The sequence below is a fragment of the Schistocerca americana genome, chromosome 5 (genome assembly GCF_021461395.2).
Source record: "Schistocerca americana isolate TAMUIC-IGC-003095 chromosome 5, iqSchAmer2.1, whole genome shotgun sequence".
Classification (NCBI taxonomy): domain Eukaryota; kingdom Metazoa; phylum Arthropoda; class Insecta; order Orthoptera; family Acrididae; genus Schistocerca; species Schistocerca americana.
The window spans coordinates 325,574,238-325,594,380 of NC_060123.1; the positions used below are offsets into that span (position 1 = coordinate 325,574,238).

At 43.8% G+C, this 20,143-nt stretch overlaps 1 protein-coding gene across 1 annotated transcript in view; it reads right to left on the reverse strand.

Annotated features, from left to right (window-relative positions):
• Nucleotides 1–17,397, reverse strand: part of LOC124616717 (protein stum-like) — a 67,294-nt gene extending 49,897 nt beyond the window's left edge. The window contains exons 1-2 of the mRNA XM_047145077.1: nucleotides 17,267–17,397; nucleotides 13,025–13,154 (exon numbers count right to left, since the gene is read on the reverse strand). Coding sequence (XP_047001033.1) covers nucleotides 13,025–13,103 — 79 coding nt within the window. The 5' untranslated portion in view covers nucleotides 13,104–13,154; nucleotides 17,267–17,397. The remainder of the gene's footprint in view (nucleotides 1–13,024; nucleotides 13,155–17,266) is intronic.
• Between the last annotated feature and the right edge of the window lie 2,746 nt (nucleotides 17,398–20,143).

A 20,143-nucleotide genomic window follows, 5' to 3' on the forward strand; every position in this document is an offset into this window, starting at 1 on the left:
AGTATACGAGTACTTACGTTAATGCTATGGTACGTACAGTTATCATTTTGCAGAAATCGTTGTAAATACAGCTGTTTGTTTTTCTGTATCAGATGTAACTGATAATGCGTTATAAAGCTGAATACCGGTTTTGGAAAATAAAACATTTCTGATGGAGCTCAATGTGTTCTTTAACAAAAAGATTGAAGGTTTAAGTCCCTTCCACGACAAGGTTATTTGGGACCGAGCACAAGCTCAGAATGGTGAAATACGGGGAAGAAAATTGCCCATCTTCCTTTCAAAGGAACCGCGCAGACATTTGATTTAAAAGTTTTTGGGACACTACAGAAAATCGAATCTGGATGGACGGAGGGGCATTTGAAAAGACGTCCTTCAAAATACGAGTCCATTGTCTTACACTGGCGCCACCTAGCGCCGTGACACAAGATTCTGTTGGAAAATTCTCTCCATAAAATATACATGGTGGCGCACGAAATGTGTTACCATTTTGTTTTTGAATATAAGCTTTATTGTCAATATAATCTGAAAGGAACACATACTACAATAAAGAGCCGTCCTTGGAGATTTGTTCTAACTCAGCACATGCTCAATATGTCCACCATTTCGTTTCCTAACTTCCTTCAAACGAACACTGAAGTTAGTGATTACCCTACGGTACATGTCTTCCGTAATTTCACTGCAAGCTTGAAGAATAAATCTTCTGAGCTCCATTAAATCACGTAGACGTTTCGGGAAAATTTTTTCCTTTAGGTACCCCCAAAGAAAAAAGTCACATGGACTGAGGTCTGGACTATTGGGGGGTCAATTTTGTCCGTCATTGAAGCGACATGGAAACCTGAGTGAAATGATCCACATGTCGAAATGCTCGTGTAAAAACTCCAATACAGTGTTTGCAGTATGTGGCCTTGCTCCATCTTGCATGAAACACTGCGTGTTGAAGGGCAAGGCAGTAGCAAGAGGCTGTTGAATAAAGATATTGCGAAGCATGCTCAAATAACGCTCGCTGTTCACAGTTTCTTCAAAGAAAAAGGGTCCAGTACGTCCGTGACTGGAAATTACTGCTCACGCTGTAATCCTCGGAGCATAATTTTGTCGTTCATGAAGCACTTGTGAGTTTTCAGTGGCCCAAAAGCGTACATTTTGTTTGTTAACCACACCGTCTTAATGAAAATGCGCCTCGTCTGAAAACCAAACGTTGTTGAGAGTTTCTTCCCTATGCACCGCCCACTGAGCAAACAGTAGTCTCTGCTGATTGTGTTCTTCAGTGAGCTTCTGTGTACGGGTCATCTTGTATGGGTACATATGGAGGTCACTTTTAAGAATGCGTTGAACGGAGCGTCTGGATATTCCCAGTTGCACTGCTGCCTTTCTACACGATTTCCCGGGACTTCTCCGTACAGCAACTCGCACCGCTTCAATATTCTCCGGTGAACAAACAGGCTTAGGCCGAGGTCGCTTCGCTTCCAATACTGTTCCTTCCTGTACAAATTTATCGCACGACCTGTGGATGGTCTTCTTGCAAGGGACCCATCGTGTGTTAAACTGTTGTCGAAATCACCTCTGAGTCACAACAAGGCTTTTCGTTTCATGAAAAAGTAACACAATTGCCGATCGTTGCTCTGTCGTCAGTCTTCCATTGTCAGCCATTGCTGCTTACTAGTCTCCTAGCGGCAGTATCGTGAATTACACGTCATTTCGTAACCTATTTGTTTTTCCAAGCTCTGCTGGTACTGCTGTAGAGATCCCAGCGGGATATCTAATGTGCGTCGTAAATTGTGAAAGAAACAATTGGTAACACATTTCGTGCGCCACCCTGTATGAACGAAGAAGCAGAGTCAGCCTATCTTTCTAACAGTATAATGTACTGGTCAATTCTCGTTATTGTGATCACTTGAGTCACCTCAAAGCCAGTTTCAGACAGAAATTTTGGTGACAGTAGAACACGAACACATGTCACCAGGTCTACGGCTGTTTTTCTTACACTGTAAAAATCAGCTTTCACGGCCGGAAATGTCACATGTCTTGTTCGGGTGGATTTCACCTTGAAAACCAACGTTTCGTCCCCATCTGCGGAGAACGTTTTCAAGAGGGATTGTAGATCCTTTGAACATCCGCTTCACACCCTGGCTCGTTACTGACTGCAGCAAAATTGCTCTTCCTCGTGTTTCCGCTCATTGACGTGACGTCACATCTTTTGAATACCAGAGCGCAATTGGCCGTTGTCGACTGCCGACGTCCGCTGTTGCTATCAGCACATCACCGGAATCCAGATGCCATACAAATTCTCGCCCGTTCTACTGAAATTCCTGGGGTTTTTACAGTCTCTATGGCCTCTCTGTATACCCTTTCATGGTATCCGCTTGTGACTGCCAGTACTTGAACCCTATCAAAATGAACGTGGTGGTCTCTTGGCTGCAAAGCATGTGCTACAGCAGTTGACCTGTTAATCTCCTCTCTTCGGCAATTACTCTTGTGCTCTTCTAGTTGCTTTTTGACCGTTATTTTTGTAGTATTCACGTGCACCTCCCCACAAGATTGGGTTTTAAGGCGAAATCCATTCGCCCACGGCATAATAGCCCTGCACATTTTATTAGTTGTTTTCTTACAATATTGTGCGCTCCATACTCAGCTCCGAGAAAATTGCTCGTGTGTAACTGTTCAAGATCCACCCTTCAGCTTGTTTGTAATGAAACATTTTTCTGCATACTCTCACAAATTAATTAATTTCTCCATTTGACGCTGACTTCAAATTCCTTTCAAGCCATTCAGTGTTATATGGTTCGTGGGTTCCATAAATCGGCTAAGGCGAATTCCAGTACGGTTTCCGTCCCTCCATTTCAAGTTCACAGTTTAATGTAAGCTCGAGATAAGCTACTGCAAATGTGAAATTGTGGTACATTAAGTACTGATGTAACCGACAGAATGCTGGCCGTTATGGCCGAGCGGTTCTAGGCGCTTCAGTCTGGAACCGCGCGATCGCTACGGTCGCAGGTTCGAATCCTGCCTCGGGCATGGATGTGTGTGATGTCCTTAGGTTAGTTAGGTTTAAGTAGTTCTAAGTTCTAGGGGACTGATGACCTCAGCTGTTAAGTCACATAGTGCTCAGAGCCATTTGAACCATTTTTTGAACCGACAGAATGTTGAATGCAAGTATGCAATCGTGCTTGCATTGTGTTGTATAGCTGCCGGATGTCAACTTGTGGGATGGTTTCATGCCTGTTGCTCTTGGGCGGTCAATACAGGGATGGTAAATTCTATTTGCGGATGACGCTATAGTTGTCGTCCGATGATGACCCATACGTACTCGACTGGAGAGAGATCTGGTGATGGAGCAGGCCTAAGCAACATATCGACACAGCGGTAAGTGGGCAAGCGTTATCCTGTTGGAAAACATCCCCTAGAATGCTGTTCATGAATGGCAGCACAACAGGCCGAATCAGCAGACTACCGTACAATTTTGCAACCAGGGAGCGTGGGATAACCATGACAGTGCTCCTGCTGTCATACGAAGTCGTGCCCGAGACCATAACTCCAGGTGTAGGTCCAGTGTGTCTAACACGCAGACAGGTTGGATGCAGGCCTCAACTGTCCTCCTCCTAACCAACATACGACCATAACTGGCACCGAGGCAGAACTAGCTTTCATCAGAGAACAAAACAGACCTCCGCCCTGTCCTCCAATGAGCTCTCGCTTGACACCACTGAATTCGCAAATGGCTATGGTTTGGGGTCAGTGGAATACACGTTACGGAGCTTCTGGCTTGGAGCTATCCTTGAAGTAAACGATTTGGAACAGTTCGTAATGTCACTGTCGTGCCAACTGACGCTCAAATTGCTGTTGCAGATGTAGTAAGATGCGCCACAGCCGTACACCGAAAGTGATGGTCTTCCCTGTCGGTAGTACCGTCCGGACCCCGTTCTTCTTGCGACTGTACTTTCTCTAGACTGCGGGTGCCAGCGGTCATGTACAGTGGCTACACTGCTGTCAAGACTTCCTGCAATGTCGCAGAAGAAACTTCCACCTTCTCGTAGCCCTTTTATACGACCTCGTTTAAACTCAGTGAGGTGTTGAGAATGGCAGCTTTGTCACCTTCAAGGCATTCTTGACTAACATGAACTAACAACGTTCAGTCTCTGAGGTAACTAACGCTCACGACCATTACAGCGTGTAGTTAAAGCAAACCTGATTTTCATCCTCATGGTGCCGCTACTAGCGCCACCGTTATGCGACTGACATCTTTCAGATGTAGAAACACGCCTTCTCACTTTCGTTGCAAAGTTGGTACTTTTTGCCGATGATACAAGTATAGCTATCACACCCGACAGACAAGAATTAACTGGTGAAATTGTAAACGATGTTTTTCAGAAAATCATTAAGTGGTTCTCTGCAAATGGTCTCTCATTAAACTTTGACAAAACACAGTATATACAGTTCCACACAGTAAATGGAATGACCCCATTAATAAATATAGACTTCGATCGGAAATGGTAGCTAAGGCAGAATATTCAAAATTTCTAAGTGTATGCATTGATGAGGGGTTGAACTGGAAAAAAACGCACTGAGGATCTGCTGAAACGTTTGAGTTCAGCTACTTATGCTATTAGGGTCATTGCAAATTTTGGCGATATACATCTGAGTAAGTTAGCTTACCACGCCTATTTTCATTCTCTGCTTTAATATGGCATCATATTCTGGGATAACTTACCATTGAGTAAAAGAGTGTTCATTGCACAAAAGCGTGTAATCAGAATAATTGCTGGAGCTCATCCAAGATCGTCCTGCACACACTTATTTAAAGAGCTAGAAATCTTCACTGTAGCCTCACAATATATATATATATATATAGTCACTTATGAAATTTGTTATTAGCAATCCGAACGAATTCAAAAGTAATAGCAGTGTACTTGGCTACAACACTAGGAGAAAGGATGATCTTCACTACTCAAGGTTAACAAGGTTAAATCTAACTATGGCTCAGAAGGGGGTAAATTATGCTGCCACAAAAGTCTTTGCTCACTTACCTAATAGCATCAAAAGTCTGACAGATAGCCATATAGCATTTAAAAGGAAATTAAAAGAATTTCTTAATGGCAACTCCTTCTACTCATTAGATGAATTTTTGGATATAGTAAGTGGGTAATTTCCCAACATCCACAAAAAAATAAAAAAAAATAAAAAAAACTGAGTGTCATGTAATATTTTGTCTAATGTAATATCTTGTATAGACACCTTTTATTAACCTGACACGTTCCACATCATTACGAAGTGTCGTATTCATGATCTATGGAACAAGTACTAATCTAATCTAATCTAATCTATGTCGCACAACTCCGCCTTGGTGTTGCAATTTTTTTCCGTCAGTGTATTTTTACTTTCTTAGATATCATAGGATCCCAAGAATTTGAATATTTTTAAGGTTCTTGTAAGGAACATACCGGCAACATGGCAGTAGTGAGAAGTTCCCGTTTCTGTTTTATTTGTACGCCGAAGCAATGTCATGACATTATTTGGTTTACGAGGTTTGATAGGAAAACTTCCTCACACAGTGTACACAAATTCAGCAGATTTAGAATCTTCATCCTCAAATTTGTTTTGAAACTGTTGATGGTAGTGAGAAAATTAACGAAATCCTGTCTGCAAGTGCCGTCCAGTTCGGAAGCACCGACAAAGCGAAAGTAAATGTATGACCATCGTCTGAAAGAGCCTTCCGTTATTTTTTTGGACTAATACAGTTTCTTTTGAATCTACAAAAGAGCCAGTCTCCTCTAATTATCTGACGCTAAATGACGATATAGAGGTTTCTTTACTGGTATTCTAAAAGTGTTATGTGAAACTTTTATCATCGAACCCCTAGACGCCGGCACATCACGCGATTTCGTGAGGACAGCGTATTTTCCTGTGAAAACCATATCTTTTATCCTACTTCGTGAGTTATATATTCGAATAAGTTTCATGAGGCAGCAGGATACTGTAGCGAAAAGTGATAATAAATAATGACGTTAGCCACACTTCGTTGATACACGAGAGGAGAAAGAAAAACACCGAGACTGTACTTCCTCGAAGCTCAAACATTTCTGTTACTGAAGATTTCATACATCCATAGTTTCACTGAGCACTAGAATACATAGAGCGTGCTGAACTCATAGCCGGAAACACAGTAGCTGATTCGAACCGGAGGAAAAATTGTAATGGAAATGTTCCTGTCATCAAACTTAGCGCCAAAGTCAGATACCAAAGCACAACACAGTTTTACGCAAAATGAAATTTTATTTTGGAGAACCCATGACTGTTCCTTACTTTAGTAGAGTAAGTATTTTGTATGTTCATTCATTGAGCATGTATTTTCACTGAAAAAAGAACAAAAACGCTTTACTGTCACGTACGTAATCGGTTTAGACTCAATTAAAATTCAGTCTCCAGTGTGTTAAGTGGATGTGTGATGACAATCCTGCCATACAATAAACAGAATAAAATCGAACATTAAACTAAAGATATTTGAAATCCTCAGAAAAAAATGTACAGAGTGAGTGAGGAGGAAAGGTACATGCTTTGAGACGCGATAGTATTAGTGATGTGGACATATGGTCTATTGCGAATGGTTTCCGAGATAGGACTCGTTTAAATCACTTCTATACGTTTTTCTTTAATAACTCTAATACTGCACACTCCAACGAAAACGTGTCTCAGTACACAATTAAAGGAAATTAAATTTGCAACTAAAAAGGTCCTAATTATTTACTTGTGTAGGAATAACAGTTTGTGAGAAGAGATCGCGAGAATATTCGAAACCTCGCGCGACGCGCGTGCGCTGTAGCTTAAGTACTTTTTGTGGGCCAGTTTGAGGTAGTTTTCCGACTCGATAAACCACAAGCGTCCTGTATCAAAATGTTCGTCTCATCTTCTTTATACTACTGTAGTACTTTGTACACAGTGACAATGAATAACACAGAAAATAAATAGAAATGTGCATTAAAAGGGTTCTATCTCGGAAACCATTCGGAATAGGGCATATGTCCACATCAAGTTTCTTGTTCAGAATTACTAATGCTATCACCTGTTAAAATATTTACCTTTTCTCTTGACTCACCCTGTATACTCTATATGGAAAGACGTGTAATGTACAATATGTTAAGAATCAAGAGAGAATAATAACAATACCAGACCAGAGAGAAATGCTATATTAAAAAGTTCATGAGGCATGTCTGCAGTCTTACTTCTATACTAAACGTACATATGTGGGATAAAATTTAAGGCAAAATGATATCAATGTTAAGATTCGCTGATAATACTCGTACGTATAGCTCTTCTTTGTGAAAATTAAGAGGAATTACAATATTGTGGAATGGAATGTATAGTCTTCCGAACATAGAATATGGCCTGAGAGCAAATCAAAGCAAGACAAATTTATTGAGGAAGTGCAAAACTCAAAATAGTGACAAACTCATCATGAAAATGAGGACCATGTGGTAGATGAAGTGAAAGAATTCTAAAACCTTGGAAGCAAAATAATGCATAAAGGACGAAGCAAGAAGGGCGTATGGAGCGGGAAACCACAGTCAGAGAGAACATTCTTCGCCAACTTAAGTCGACTAGTACCAAACATAGACTTTAAATTTGAAAAAGAAATTTCTGTGAATGTTCTTCTGGAATACAGCGACGTGTGCAAGTAAATTGTTAACTGTGGAAAAAAGAGAACGAGAAAAGAGGCGTTTGAGATGTAGTACTGTAGAAGTGCTATGACAGGAAATGAAGGGAGAGGGATCAGGGAGTAACTTTCAAGACAGAACAAATAATTGACTTCGTTGAGTGCAAATGCTACCCTAGAAATTGGCACATAAAAGGAAAGCATGGCGTGTTGCATAAAACCAGTCGGGAGACTGTTACTCCAACCCTTGCGATGGGGGGGGGGATAATGAGAAGTGTGGTTGAAGCGTTTTCACACGAAATGTGCATATACAAATGTTGGTTAAAAATGATATTGCAAATTTTGGCTCTCACGTAAGTCTCAAGGGATGATTTCCACACTTGGTGCATTAGTACACATCCACACCCTCGCATTTGTTATAGTTTTTGAATTAATTATTCATTCAGACATAAGTACAGTTTATGCTAGGGAACAAGAATTAGGCGATTATTATATTAAAATCAGTTTTTCACGAGACAGTTCAATCACTATTTATTGTCGTTGTTCTTTTCTTTCACACAATGAAATTAGCACTGGTGAGGCGGTTTACTGTTTTACTTTAATAATAATTTGACTCCGAGCCCCCGATAGTAGCAATGTAGGCTGCTATAATCGAAAGTTATTCAATCAATTCGAACAGACCCACAAGTCCCACTGTCCTCTTTGTTCTAGCAGTTTTGGCGCGAAATCACAGTTCGCCAAATGTTCACTTACGACGATGTATACCTCGTAAATCGCACTCACACAAATAATCGTAGCACTTCCAGTTCACCAAATATATGCTTGCACACTTGCACTATGAAACAATACTCTTTGTCGAAATAAATCGGCGTGAAAAAGAATTCTCAAACGACCACATGGGCCACCCTCAAGTGGGGCTTGCTCGCCACCCACCCTCCAAAACGACTGACCAACGACTAACCCCTGACCAAGATGGCCGCTCGCTTATATAGGCTCGGACGTCAACCCCCTAGTTATGCAAGTACCAATCTCACCAGTTAATGTTACAAAAATTGATACATACATCCTTCAACAGAAATAAGTACATCATCGGAACCACGCTAAAAAGTACATCTTATTTACTATGTTACACTAATTTCTAGGATTATTCTATAGCCCGTAAATTAAGTTTTAGCTTTTGCAAAATTTCGCCACTTAGCGCAAGTTTGTTTGTTTACAACTGTGCTGCAACGTTTTAACATAGAACTGCATATAGCACCGTTTTTAACGTAATCTATAGCGATCTACACAGGGCGCTGCTCAAAATCTTCATAGCAACAATAATTAATTAATTATGGGCGATAAATGTTAGTAATAATTGGCAAACAATGAAAACTATTGCAAATTAAGTGTGTAGTATAACTTAACTAGTTCAAAATACGTGTGATGCCACCCAAAATATTATATAGTGCCGTTCTTTGCGTCATGAATTTTCTATTGAATTTTATAAACAATTTTCCCTCAAACTTTGTTTATTGCTCTTTACGGGCTTAATTATTTATGAATCTTAACGTATGACTACGGCACCCGATCCGCTATGGCGAGACGGTTTTAATGAGTGCTCGCTCATCCCTGTAAGTTGTTATTTATTATTTTTATTAATCTATCAGTATTCGTGATATTAACCGATTTTGAGGTTACTATAACTTTTGCGTCTCGTGACTTGAAATAAAGATCGATCTTTCAGAAGGTGCGCATTGCTGACCACAATCCACTGCCGCATCGCTCTTCACCGTAAGTGACATAGTTTTCGCGTAATGCGCGAAAAACCAAACAATGCCCCAAGCTGCAGGCCACGTGGCCGCTCGGCGACCGTTGCAAATCTCGCGCGGATGCTACGCGCTTCCGCGAATCGCGCATCATTTAGCGCGCTCGCTCTCCACAAAGCAATCCTTGCATACTAGAAATATTCATCTAGTAACGGGGATTTGTACCGTCACACCCACCAAAACCCCGCCGCATAAAAAGAAAAAAAGATCTAACCAGAAATATCTTGTCCTCTTTCCATTCCATTTCTTGCATTTCCGCTAATTCTACCCTTTTTTAATTCAGCATCTCATACTACTTTCTGCATTCTATTGTCGTTGATGATCACCGATTTTTACGCTTTTCCTACCGAAATGGCAAGAGCCCCGAATCCAAACGCTCCTCCGTCTGCATATTTGCCGCCCTCTGGCGCTAGGCGGCTGCGAATTGTAGCCTGTAACGTGGCGATGTGTAACCTAGCTACGTCGGTGCGTGAGAAACAGCATGCTGTAATCGAGTTTAGATCTCGAAGAGTTCGTTCACCCATGGAGTGCCCTCTCCTTCAGGATGAGATGCCAGGCTACATACGAGCGCTGCGACGTCTGTAGCTATTCGACGCCTTGGGTTCATTGCCGTCGATCATCCTCCATATTGTGGCAACTTAGACCCATCCGATTTTCACCTGTTTCCAAATCTTAAAGAACACCTTCGAGAACTTCACTTTGATCGTGATGAAGTCGTGTAAGTAGAGGTGAAGTTGTGACTCGATCAACAAAAGTAAACATTATACAGTGACGGTATCAAAAATCTCTCGTTGGGAGAAATGTAAAAAGCTTTAAGAGCTTTCACATAAGAAAATTCAGGAAGCATTACTTTTCAGCCACGCTAGTGAGAGGTCACAACTGAAGGACCGTTTCCACATTCCTCTGTGAATCCTGTGATACTCTTTGTAAGGCAGAGATAGTCTTTCGTTCTTTTTAGTGTCGTGACGTTTACTAATCAGCACTGGGTGATTCTTCTTTATCTGTGAACTCCATTCTGTTTCGTATGTGTAGGTCTTTATTAAGTAGTCTTGAGATCTGCTTTCCCCGCACTATTGGATTCAATTATGGGAGCTTTACACAGAGAACATGCTTTGTAACGAAAGTAACCTGACCATGTGCCTAATAGGAATACGTGTCGGTTATACTTTTCAAGTATTAAAGCTATGTAACTAATGTCTGTCTGAAATGCGAATAGCACAAATCAAAGAACTTCGGTTTATTGCTCCTTTTACACGCAATACTTTCCCCTAACAATACCTACGTTCGTCCAGTCTCGTTTAACAGTTTTATTTGTTTCACATTCACACTGAAGCAATCGTTGCCTACTTCGTGTTTCGACATTAACTAAACAGACCATCGCCGATCACAGATGCCCTTTTCATTCAAGTTCTACTTTCAGTGCTGTATGTTTTTCCACAACAACCACTGATTCTCAACCACGATACTGTTTCAACCACAAATCTCTCATTAATTACACCCTCGCATCTTTCTGCTGGATAACTAAAATACTTGTCTTCTGCAAACCGACGTAACACTTAACTATTTGTTCTTCTTTATATCAAAATCTGCATATTACTTATCCGCAGCGTGGCAGCACGCCCGTGCGGGCGCTCAACGCCGACTCTTGTCTATGCCAAGACGGCGCGTGAGCACTGGCGATGCGACAGTATTCCAATATTGTCATTGAGCACCAAGACAGTGCTTCCTCATAGAAAAGGCGCCCTAGGCTCCGAAAGTTCCGGAAACCAGCTATAAATAAGGACTACAATACTGATACGTTATGACAGCAAAGATACACTATGTGATAAAAAAGTATCCGGACACCAGGCTGAAAATGACTTACAAGTTAGTGGTGCCCTCCATCGGTAATACTGGAATTCAATATGGTGTTGACCCGCCCTTAGCCTTGATGACAGCTTCCACTCTCGCTGGCATACGTTCAATCAGGTGCTGGAAGGTTTCTTGGGGAATGGCAGCCCGTTCTTCACGGTGTGCTGCACTGGGGAGAGGTATCGATGTCGGTCGGTGAAGCCTGGCACGAAGTCGGCCTTCCAAGACATCTCAAAGATGTTCTATAGGATTCACGTCAGGACTCTGTGCAAGCCAGTCCATTACAGTCCATATGTTACCGTCGTGTAACCACTCCGCCACAGCCCGTGCATTATGAACAGGTGCTCGATCGTGTTGAAAGATGCAATCGCCATCCCCGAATTGCTCTTCGACAGTGGGAAGCAAGAAGGTGCTTAAAACATCAATATAGTCCTGTGCTGTGATAGTGCCACCCAAAACAACAAGGGGTGCAAGCCCCTTTCATGAAAAACACGACCACACCATAAAATCACCGAATGCGAATTTTACTGTTAGCACTACACACGCTGGCACACGATGTTCATTGCGCATTGGCCATACCCACGCCCTGCCATCGGATCGCCACATTATGAACCGTGATTTGTCACTTCACACAACGTTTTTCCACTGTTCAATCGTCCAATGTGTACGCTCCTTACACCAAGCGAGGCGTCGTTTGGAATTTACTGGCATGATGTGTGGCTCATGAGCAGTCGCTTGACCATGAAATCCAAGTTTTCTCACCACCCGCCTAATTGTCAAAGAACTTGCGTTGGATCCTGATGCAGCTTGGAATTCCTGTGTGATGATCTGGATAGATGTCTGCCTATTACATATTAAGACCCTCTTCAACTGTCGGCGGTCTCGCTCAGTCAACATACGAGGTCGGCCTGTACGCTTTTGTGCTGTTCGTGTCTCTTCACGTTTCCACTTCACTAAGACATAGGAAACAGTGAACCTAGGGTTGTTTAGGAATGTGGAAATCTTGCTTACAAACTTATGACACAAGTGACACCCAATCACCTTGCCACATTCGAAGTCCGTGAGTTCCGCGGAGCGCCCCATTCTGCTCTCTCACGATGTCTAATGATTACTGAGGTCGCTGATATGGAGTACCTGGCAGTAGGTGGCAGCACAATGCACCTAATACGAAAAACGTATGTTTTTGGGGGTGTCCGGATACTTTTGATCACATAGCGTAGCAACACAGACAGGGCGTGACATTTCCCCTCTATGCCCGGTAGGATCTTTTCTAAAGCTACTGTTCTTTCGTCGTGTTACACAATGCGAGTACGATACCATTTCTACTAGACACGTACGAGAGACCAACAAATCGTACAGCTTCATTCACTGTGTTGCCATGGGCGCGTCCGAAGACGATAGCTCATTTTTGCCATTTTGACACGGTTGTTCATCGATCAACTGCGCTGAAACTACACAACACAGTAACACTTGCAATGATACACACACACACACACACACACACACACACACACGAGCGTGCGCGCTACTTCTCCGTCACGACTTACGTCTTTGGTGGAGAGTCACGTGGCTTTAATCTATAGCGCTCCTAAGCGCTACTTTATAAATTTAATGGAGCTATTATTTTTTTCCGCTCAACTTATTCCCCATTGAGCACAACACCGCTCATGGTGTAGTTAAAATTCTAGAACGTAATATTATCAAAATGTGTAAGACGTACCCAGACCAGGTATGATGACGTTGCAGACGAGGCAGAACCAGGCGAGCGGCACGGGCAGGATGGGGATGGCTGCGCGCATCAGTGACGTGTGCTCCACCAGCGAGGGGTCGATCTTGGGGCCCGTGTCCAGCTACGGCACATCAGCACCGCCAGTTATAACAGCAGTAAGTGCCTAGGAATACTGAGCTCTGTTGCAATTTCTTGTATCGTGTCACTCTCGACTTTGGTGCCACAAGAAAGTCACAGAGCTATCATATTTGAATGACAATTTTTACAAAGATTATTGGCTAAAAATGGTTCAAATGGCTCTGAGCACTATGGGACTTAACATCTGAGGTCATCAGTCCCCAAGAACTTAGAACTACTTAAACCTAACTAACCTAAGGACATCACACACATCCATGCCCGAGGCAGGATTCGAACTTACGACCGTAGCGGTCGCACGGTTCCAGACTGTAGCGCCTAGAACCGCTCGGCCACTCCGGCCGGCTGAAGATTATTAAGACAGTAATACACTGAAATGACAAAAGTCATGGGATAGCGATACGCACGTATACAGATGGTATAAAAGGCAGTGCACTGGAGGGGCTGTCATTTGTATTCAGGTGATTCATGTGATAAGGTCCCGATGTGATTATGGCCGCACCACGGGAAGTAACGGACTTTGAATGCGGAGTGGTAGTTGGCGCTAGACTCATGGGACATTCCATTTCGAAAATCGTCAGGGAATTAAATACTCCGAGATCCACAGTGTCAAAAGTGAGCTGGGTATACCAAATTTCAGGTACTATCTCTCATCACAAACAAACACGCAGTGGCCGACGGTTTTAATTTAACGATCGAGAGCAGCGGCGTCTGCTTAGAGTTGTCAGTGGTAAACGACAAGCGACACTGCGTGAAATAACCACAGAAATCAATGTAGGACGTACGACGAACGTATCCGCTAGGACAGTGCGCCAAAATCTGGTGGTAATGGGCTATGATAGCAGACGACCGACCCGAGTGTCTTTACTAACAACACGACATCGCCTACAGTGCCTCTCCTAACCTCGTAACCATATCAGTTGTTGCCTAGACGACTGGAAAACGATGTTCTGATCAGATGGGTCCGATTTCAGGTGGTAAGAGCTGATGGTAAGGTCTGAGAGTGACCCAGACCCCACGAAGCCATGGAGCCAAGTTGTCAACAAGCCACTGTGCAAGCTGGTGGTGGCTCTGTAATGGATGTTCGGCTACTTTGAAACCATTTGCAGCAATTCAAGGACGTCACGTTCCGAAACAAAGATGGAATTTTAATGGTTGACAATGTATGTCACCGGGCCACAACTGTTCGCAACTGGTTTGAAGAACATTTTGGACAGTTCGAGCGAATGGTTTGGCTACCCAAATCCCCCGAAATGGCTCCCATCGAACATTTGTGGGACGTAATCGAGAAGCCAGTTCGTGCATAAAATCCTGCACAGGCAACACTTTTGCAATTATGGACGGCTATAGAGACAGCACATTTCTGCAGGGAACTTCTAACGACTTATTGAGTTCATACCACGTCGGTTGGTGCACTACACCGAGCAAAAGGACGCCCGAGAATGTGTCAGGTGGCATATCATGACTTTTGTCACCTCAAAGTATTGTGTGTTTATATTACAACAACACAGCGGATGTGAATTATCGTGTTTCTCGATTATCTGTGAATACTTCGAGATTTAAAAAAAAAAAAAAAATAGAAAACTAGGCATGAAGTATTGCGTTGTAACCAGAAGGAATATTTTCTTTTATAATCCGCTATTGTGGTAGTGGGTCACTTTGTCTTCCTGAAGACGATGCGTTTTCCACATCGCATCCTGATAATCGAGAAATTGCCGCCTATATACATAGGGCTTATGTGTAAGTGCAGATATAGTGATCATTGGTACCTTAATATGTACCCATTTCAGTGTGTTAGCTACCCCGCAAACAGATCACATAATTTACTGTCTGATGTTTTCTGCACAGTCATAAGTGCACGCCTAAGTGGACTATGTCTGTCAGTAGAGACTAAGCATTTAGCGTCCACTCTTGTCCATCTTCTGGAGTACTGCTGCGCGGTGTGGGATCTGCATTTCGTAGGACTGACGGAGGAAATCGAAAAAGTTCAAAGACAGGCAGCTCGTTTTGTATAATCACAAAATACGGGAGAGAATGTCACGGGTATGATATGTGAATTGGGTTGCAATAGTTGGAAAAAGCCGGTTTTTGTTACTGCAGGATCTCCTTACTAAAATTTCAATCACAAGTTTTCTCTCCGAATGCGAAAATATTTTGATGGTGTCCATCTACAGAGGATGAAATGATCTTTGTAATAAAATAAGAGAAATCACAGCGCGCACGGCAAGATTTAAGTGTTAATTTTTCGCGCTTTCTGTTAGAGTGTGATACGATTGAGAAATAGCTTGAAGGTAGTTCGATCAACCCTCTGAAAGGCACTTAGCTGTGAACTGCAGAGTAGTCATGCAGCATGCAGACGTATGTGTAGGGAACAACCTCCATAGTACCTGAGGGAGCTGTAGAGGGTAAAAATTGTAGGCAGAGACAGTGAATGGAATATCCAATAAGTAACTGAAGATGTTGGGTGCAAGTGCTTGTTCGAAGTGAAGACGAGATGAAGATGAGAGGAATTCGTGGCGTACCGAATCAGATAAATCATAAGACTGATGACCTAAAACAAAGTCATACGAAACAATGCGTGGACACCAGTCTTCTGCTCAAGAAGTTGTTAAATCCTTTTGAACAACATATTTTTGATGTATCAGTATCAGGGAGGGAAAAAGGTTACCACAGTTGATTCTAACTCTTGGAAAGTGTATAAATTTCATTGGTGAATATTTTGAGATACAATGAGACCATTTGGGCCACAGAAATGTTTTTTTATTTTCATTTTTTTTAGATGGGCGTAAATGGGGGCTCGTTAGCGCGGACTTACGCATTCCAAGTTCAATAACCAGTTATTATACGACGGGCTTTCCATAAGTAACGCAACATGTTTTTTCCTTGATCAATTTCAGTTGAAAAAATTGGGAATTTGTTGGGGATATTTCCACTTCAGCGGCTATAATTCACGAATTTCCGTTAGGAGTAGCCTTCAAAATGGCGTCTGTAATGGAGCTGCGTTCCAAGCAGTGAGCTGTCATCGAGTTTCTTTTGGCGGAAAACCAGGCGCTTGCAGAACATGCAGAGAGATGATAGTGAACAAAATCACGGTGAATCATTGGGCGAGACGTCTGTCATCATCGCAGCAAGATCGCGCAAAAGCTGTACGATCTCCCGCGTGTCGGGCGGCCGCACACAACTGTGACTTCTGCAATGGCGGAAACTGAAGAACGGCTTCAGGATGTTCGTCGCTACAAAAGTGCAAACGAACATATCCTTCGTCATGGCAACGCAGGGCCTCACACAAGTCAGCGCACCCGAGAGAAGCCCACAAAACATCACTGGACTGCCAGATTAAAACTGTGTGCCGGACCGAGACTCGAACTCGGGACCTTTGCCTTTCGCGGGCAAGTGCTCTACCATCTGAGCTACCGAAGCACGACTCACGACCCGTCCTCACAGCTTTACTTCTGCCAGTATCTCGTCTCCTACCTTCGAAACTCGCAGGAGAGCTTCTGTAAAGTTTGGAAGTTAGGAGACGAGATACTGGCAGGAGTAAGCTGTGAGGACCGGGCATGAGTCGTGCTTCCGTAGCTCAGATGGTAGAGCACTTGCCCGCGAAAGGCAAAGGTCCCGAGTTCGAGTATCGATGCGGCACACAGTTTTAATCTGGCAGGAAATTTCATATCAGCGCACACTCCGCTGCAGAGTGAAAATCTCACCGTTGGACTGTTCCTCCTCATTCACCCTACAGCCCGGATGTCACACCTTCCGATTTCCACCTGTTCGGCCTAATGAAGGATGTGCTTCACTGGAAGCAGTACGAGGATAATGGGGAAGTGATGCAAGAAGACGTTGGCTGCGATGTTATGTGGTTATGTGGTTATGTGGTAGCGTGCAGGCAAACAGGCTCTCCCAATAAGGTGGCTTAAGGTCGTCGTATTGAACGGAGATTATGTTGAAAAATAGAATTTTGTTGCCAAAAAAGTGTGGAATAATATGGTGTATTGGAATCCTGAATAAAACTAACCTACTTTCAGAAAAAAAAAAATGTGTTGCGTTATTTATTGAAAGGCCCTGGCAGTGGTTAGGCTGAAATGAGTGTGGAGCGGGTACCTCGTGGGCGTCGCCGACGCTACTGGTCTTCTTGGAGAGCTGCGAGGTGCTCTTGCGGTGCTCGAGGCGGCCGCGCTGCGGCTGCTTGGGGGCGCAGCAGCAGCAGCGGCAGCGCGAGCCCGGCTGGCAGCAGACCGCGTCCAGGCACAGCAGCGAGCGGCAGCAGCGCCGGCACCGACCGCGGCACCCGCCGTCGACCCCGCCGGCCGCCGGCCTCCCGGCGGCGCGACCCTCTGCACACGCAACAGCTGACGCTGTACAACACCAGGGGTGCCACGTACTTACAACGGAACCTCCCCATCGCACCCCCCCCCCTCAGATTTATAAGTTGGCACAGTGGATAGGCCTTGAAAAATAGAACACAGATCAATCGAGAAAACAGGAAGAAGTTCTGTGCAACTATGAAAAAAATAAGTAAAATATACAAACTTAGTAATCCATGCGAAGATAGGCAACATCAAGGACACTGGGAGTTTAGGAGCGCCGTGGTCCCGTGGTTAGCGTGAGCTGCTACGGAACGAGATGTCCTATGTTCAAAGTCCTCCCTCGAGTGAAAAGTTTAATTTTTTATTTTCAGTTTATGTGACAAACTCTTACGTTTTCATCACTTTTTTGGGAGTGATTATCACATCCACAAGAAAACCTAAATCGGGCAAGGCAGAAGAATCTTTTTACCCATCCGCTAAGTGTACAAGTTAGGTGGGTCGACAACATATTCCTGTCATGTGACGCACATGCCGTCACCAGTGTCGTATAGAATATATCAGACGTGTTTTCCTGTAGAGGAATCGGTTGACCTATGACCTTACGATCAAATGTTTTCAGTTCCCATTGGAGAGGTACGTCCTTTCGTCTACTAATCGCACGGTTTTGCGGTGCGGTCGCAAAACACAGACACAGAACTTATTACAGTGAACAGGGACGTCATTGAACGAACGGACATATCATAACTTTGCGAAAATAAAGAAAGTAAAATTTTCAGTCGAGGTAAGACCTGAACCAAGGACCTCTCATTCCGCAGCTACTTACGCTAACCACGGGACCACGGCGCTTCTGAGCTCCCGTTCTCCTTGATGTTGCCTATCTTGTGCATGGACTACTCAGTTTGTATATTTTGCTTATTTTTTTCATAGTTCCACAAAACTTCTTCCTGTTTTCTCGATTGATCTGTGTTCAGTTTTTCAAGGCCTATCCACTGTGCCAACTTAAAACTAAATCTGAGGGGGGTGCGATGGGGAGGTTCCCTTGTGAGTAGTCCATGCGCAAGATAGGCAACATCGAGGATAGTGTGAGCTCAGGAGCGCCGTGGTCTCGTGGTTAGCGTGAGCAACTGCTGAACGAGAGGATGTTGGGATGGGCACTGAGGCACTAGAGAACAGAAATGCGTTCCCAGGGCACTACTGTTCCCAAAAGCGTTTGCGATAAGACCCAGCTGTTCCACACTTCGGGGCGAATGCAATTTCCTCCTTTGAAGGCGACTGCCGTTAAGCCACTGGAAGTTTCTACGTGCACTACTCGCCATTAAAATTGCTACACTGCGAAGATGACGTGCAACAGACGCGAAATTTAACCGACGTGAAGAAAATGCTGTGATATGCAAATGATTAGCTTTTCAGAGCATTCTCACATGGTTGGCGCCGGTGGCGACACCTACAACATCCTGACATGACGAAAGTTTCCAACCGATTTCTCACACAGAAACACCAGTTGACCGGCGTTGCCTGGTGAAACGTTGTTGTGATGCCTCGTGTAAGGAGGAGAAGTGCGAACTATCACGTTTCCGACTTTGATAAAAGTCGGATTGTAGCCTATCGCGATTGCGGTTTAACGTATCGCGACATTGCTGCTCGCGTCGGTCGAGATCCAATGACTGTTAGCAGAATATGGAATCGGTGGGTTCACCGACGGTGATACGGAACGCCGTGCTGGATCCCAACGGCTTCGTATCACTAGCAGTCGAGATGACGGGCATCTTATCCGCATGGCTGTAACGGTTCGTGCAGCCACGTCTCGATCCCTGAGTTAACAGATGGGGACGTTTGCAAGACAATGACAATCTGCACGAACAGTTCGACGATGGTGTACTCAACGACGAACCAGGGTGCACGAATGGCTAAACGTCATTTTTTCGGATGAATCCAGGTTCTGTTTACAGCATCATGATGGTCGCATCCGTGTTTGGCGACATCGCGATGAACGCACGTTCGAAGCGTGTATTCGTCATCGCCATACTGACGTATCACCCGGCGTGATGGTATGGGGTGCCATTGGTTACACCTCTCGGTCACCTCTTGATCGCATTGACGGCACTGTGAACAGTGGACGTTGCATTTCAGATGTGTTACGACCCGTGGCTCTATCCTTCATTCGATCCCTGCGAAACCCTACATTTCAGCAGGATAATGCACGACCGCATGTTGCAGGTCCTGTACGGGCCTTTCTGTATACAGAAAATGTTCGGCTACTGCCCTGGCCAGCATATTCTCGAGATCTCTCACCAATTGAAAACGTCTGGTCAATGGTGGCCGAGCAACTGGCTCGTCACAATACGGCAGCCACTACTCTTGATGAACTGTGGTATCGTGTTGAAGCTGCATGGGCAGCTGTACCTGTACACGCCATCCAAGCTCTGTTTGACTCAATGCCCAGGCGTATCAAGACCGTTATTACGGCCAGAGGTGGTTGTTCTGGGTACTGATTTCTCAGGATCTATGCACCCAAATTGAGTGTAAATGTAATCATATGTCAGTTCTAGTGTAATATATTTGTCCCCTGAATACCCGTTTATCATCTGCATTTCTTCTTAGTGTAGCAATTTTAATGGACAGTAGTGTATATTTGTATGACTTCACCTCCCTATAACCAGATCCGAAAACA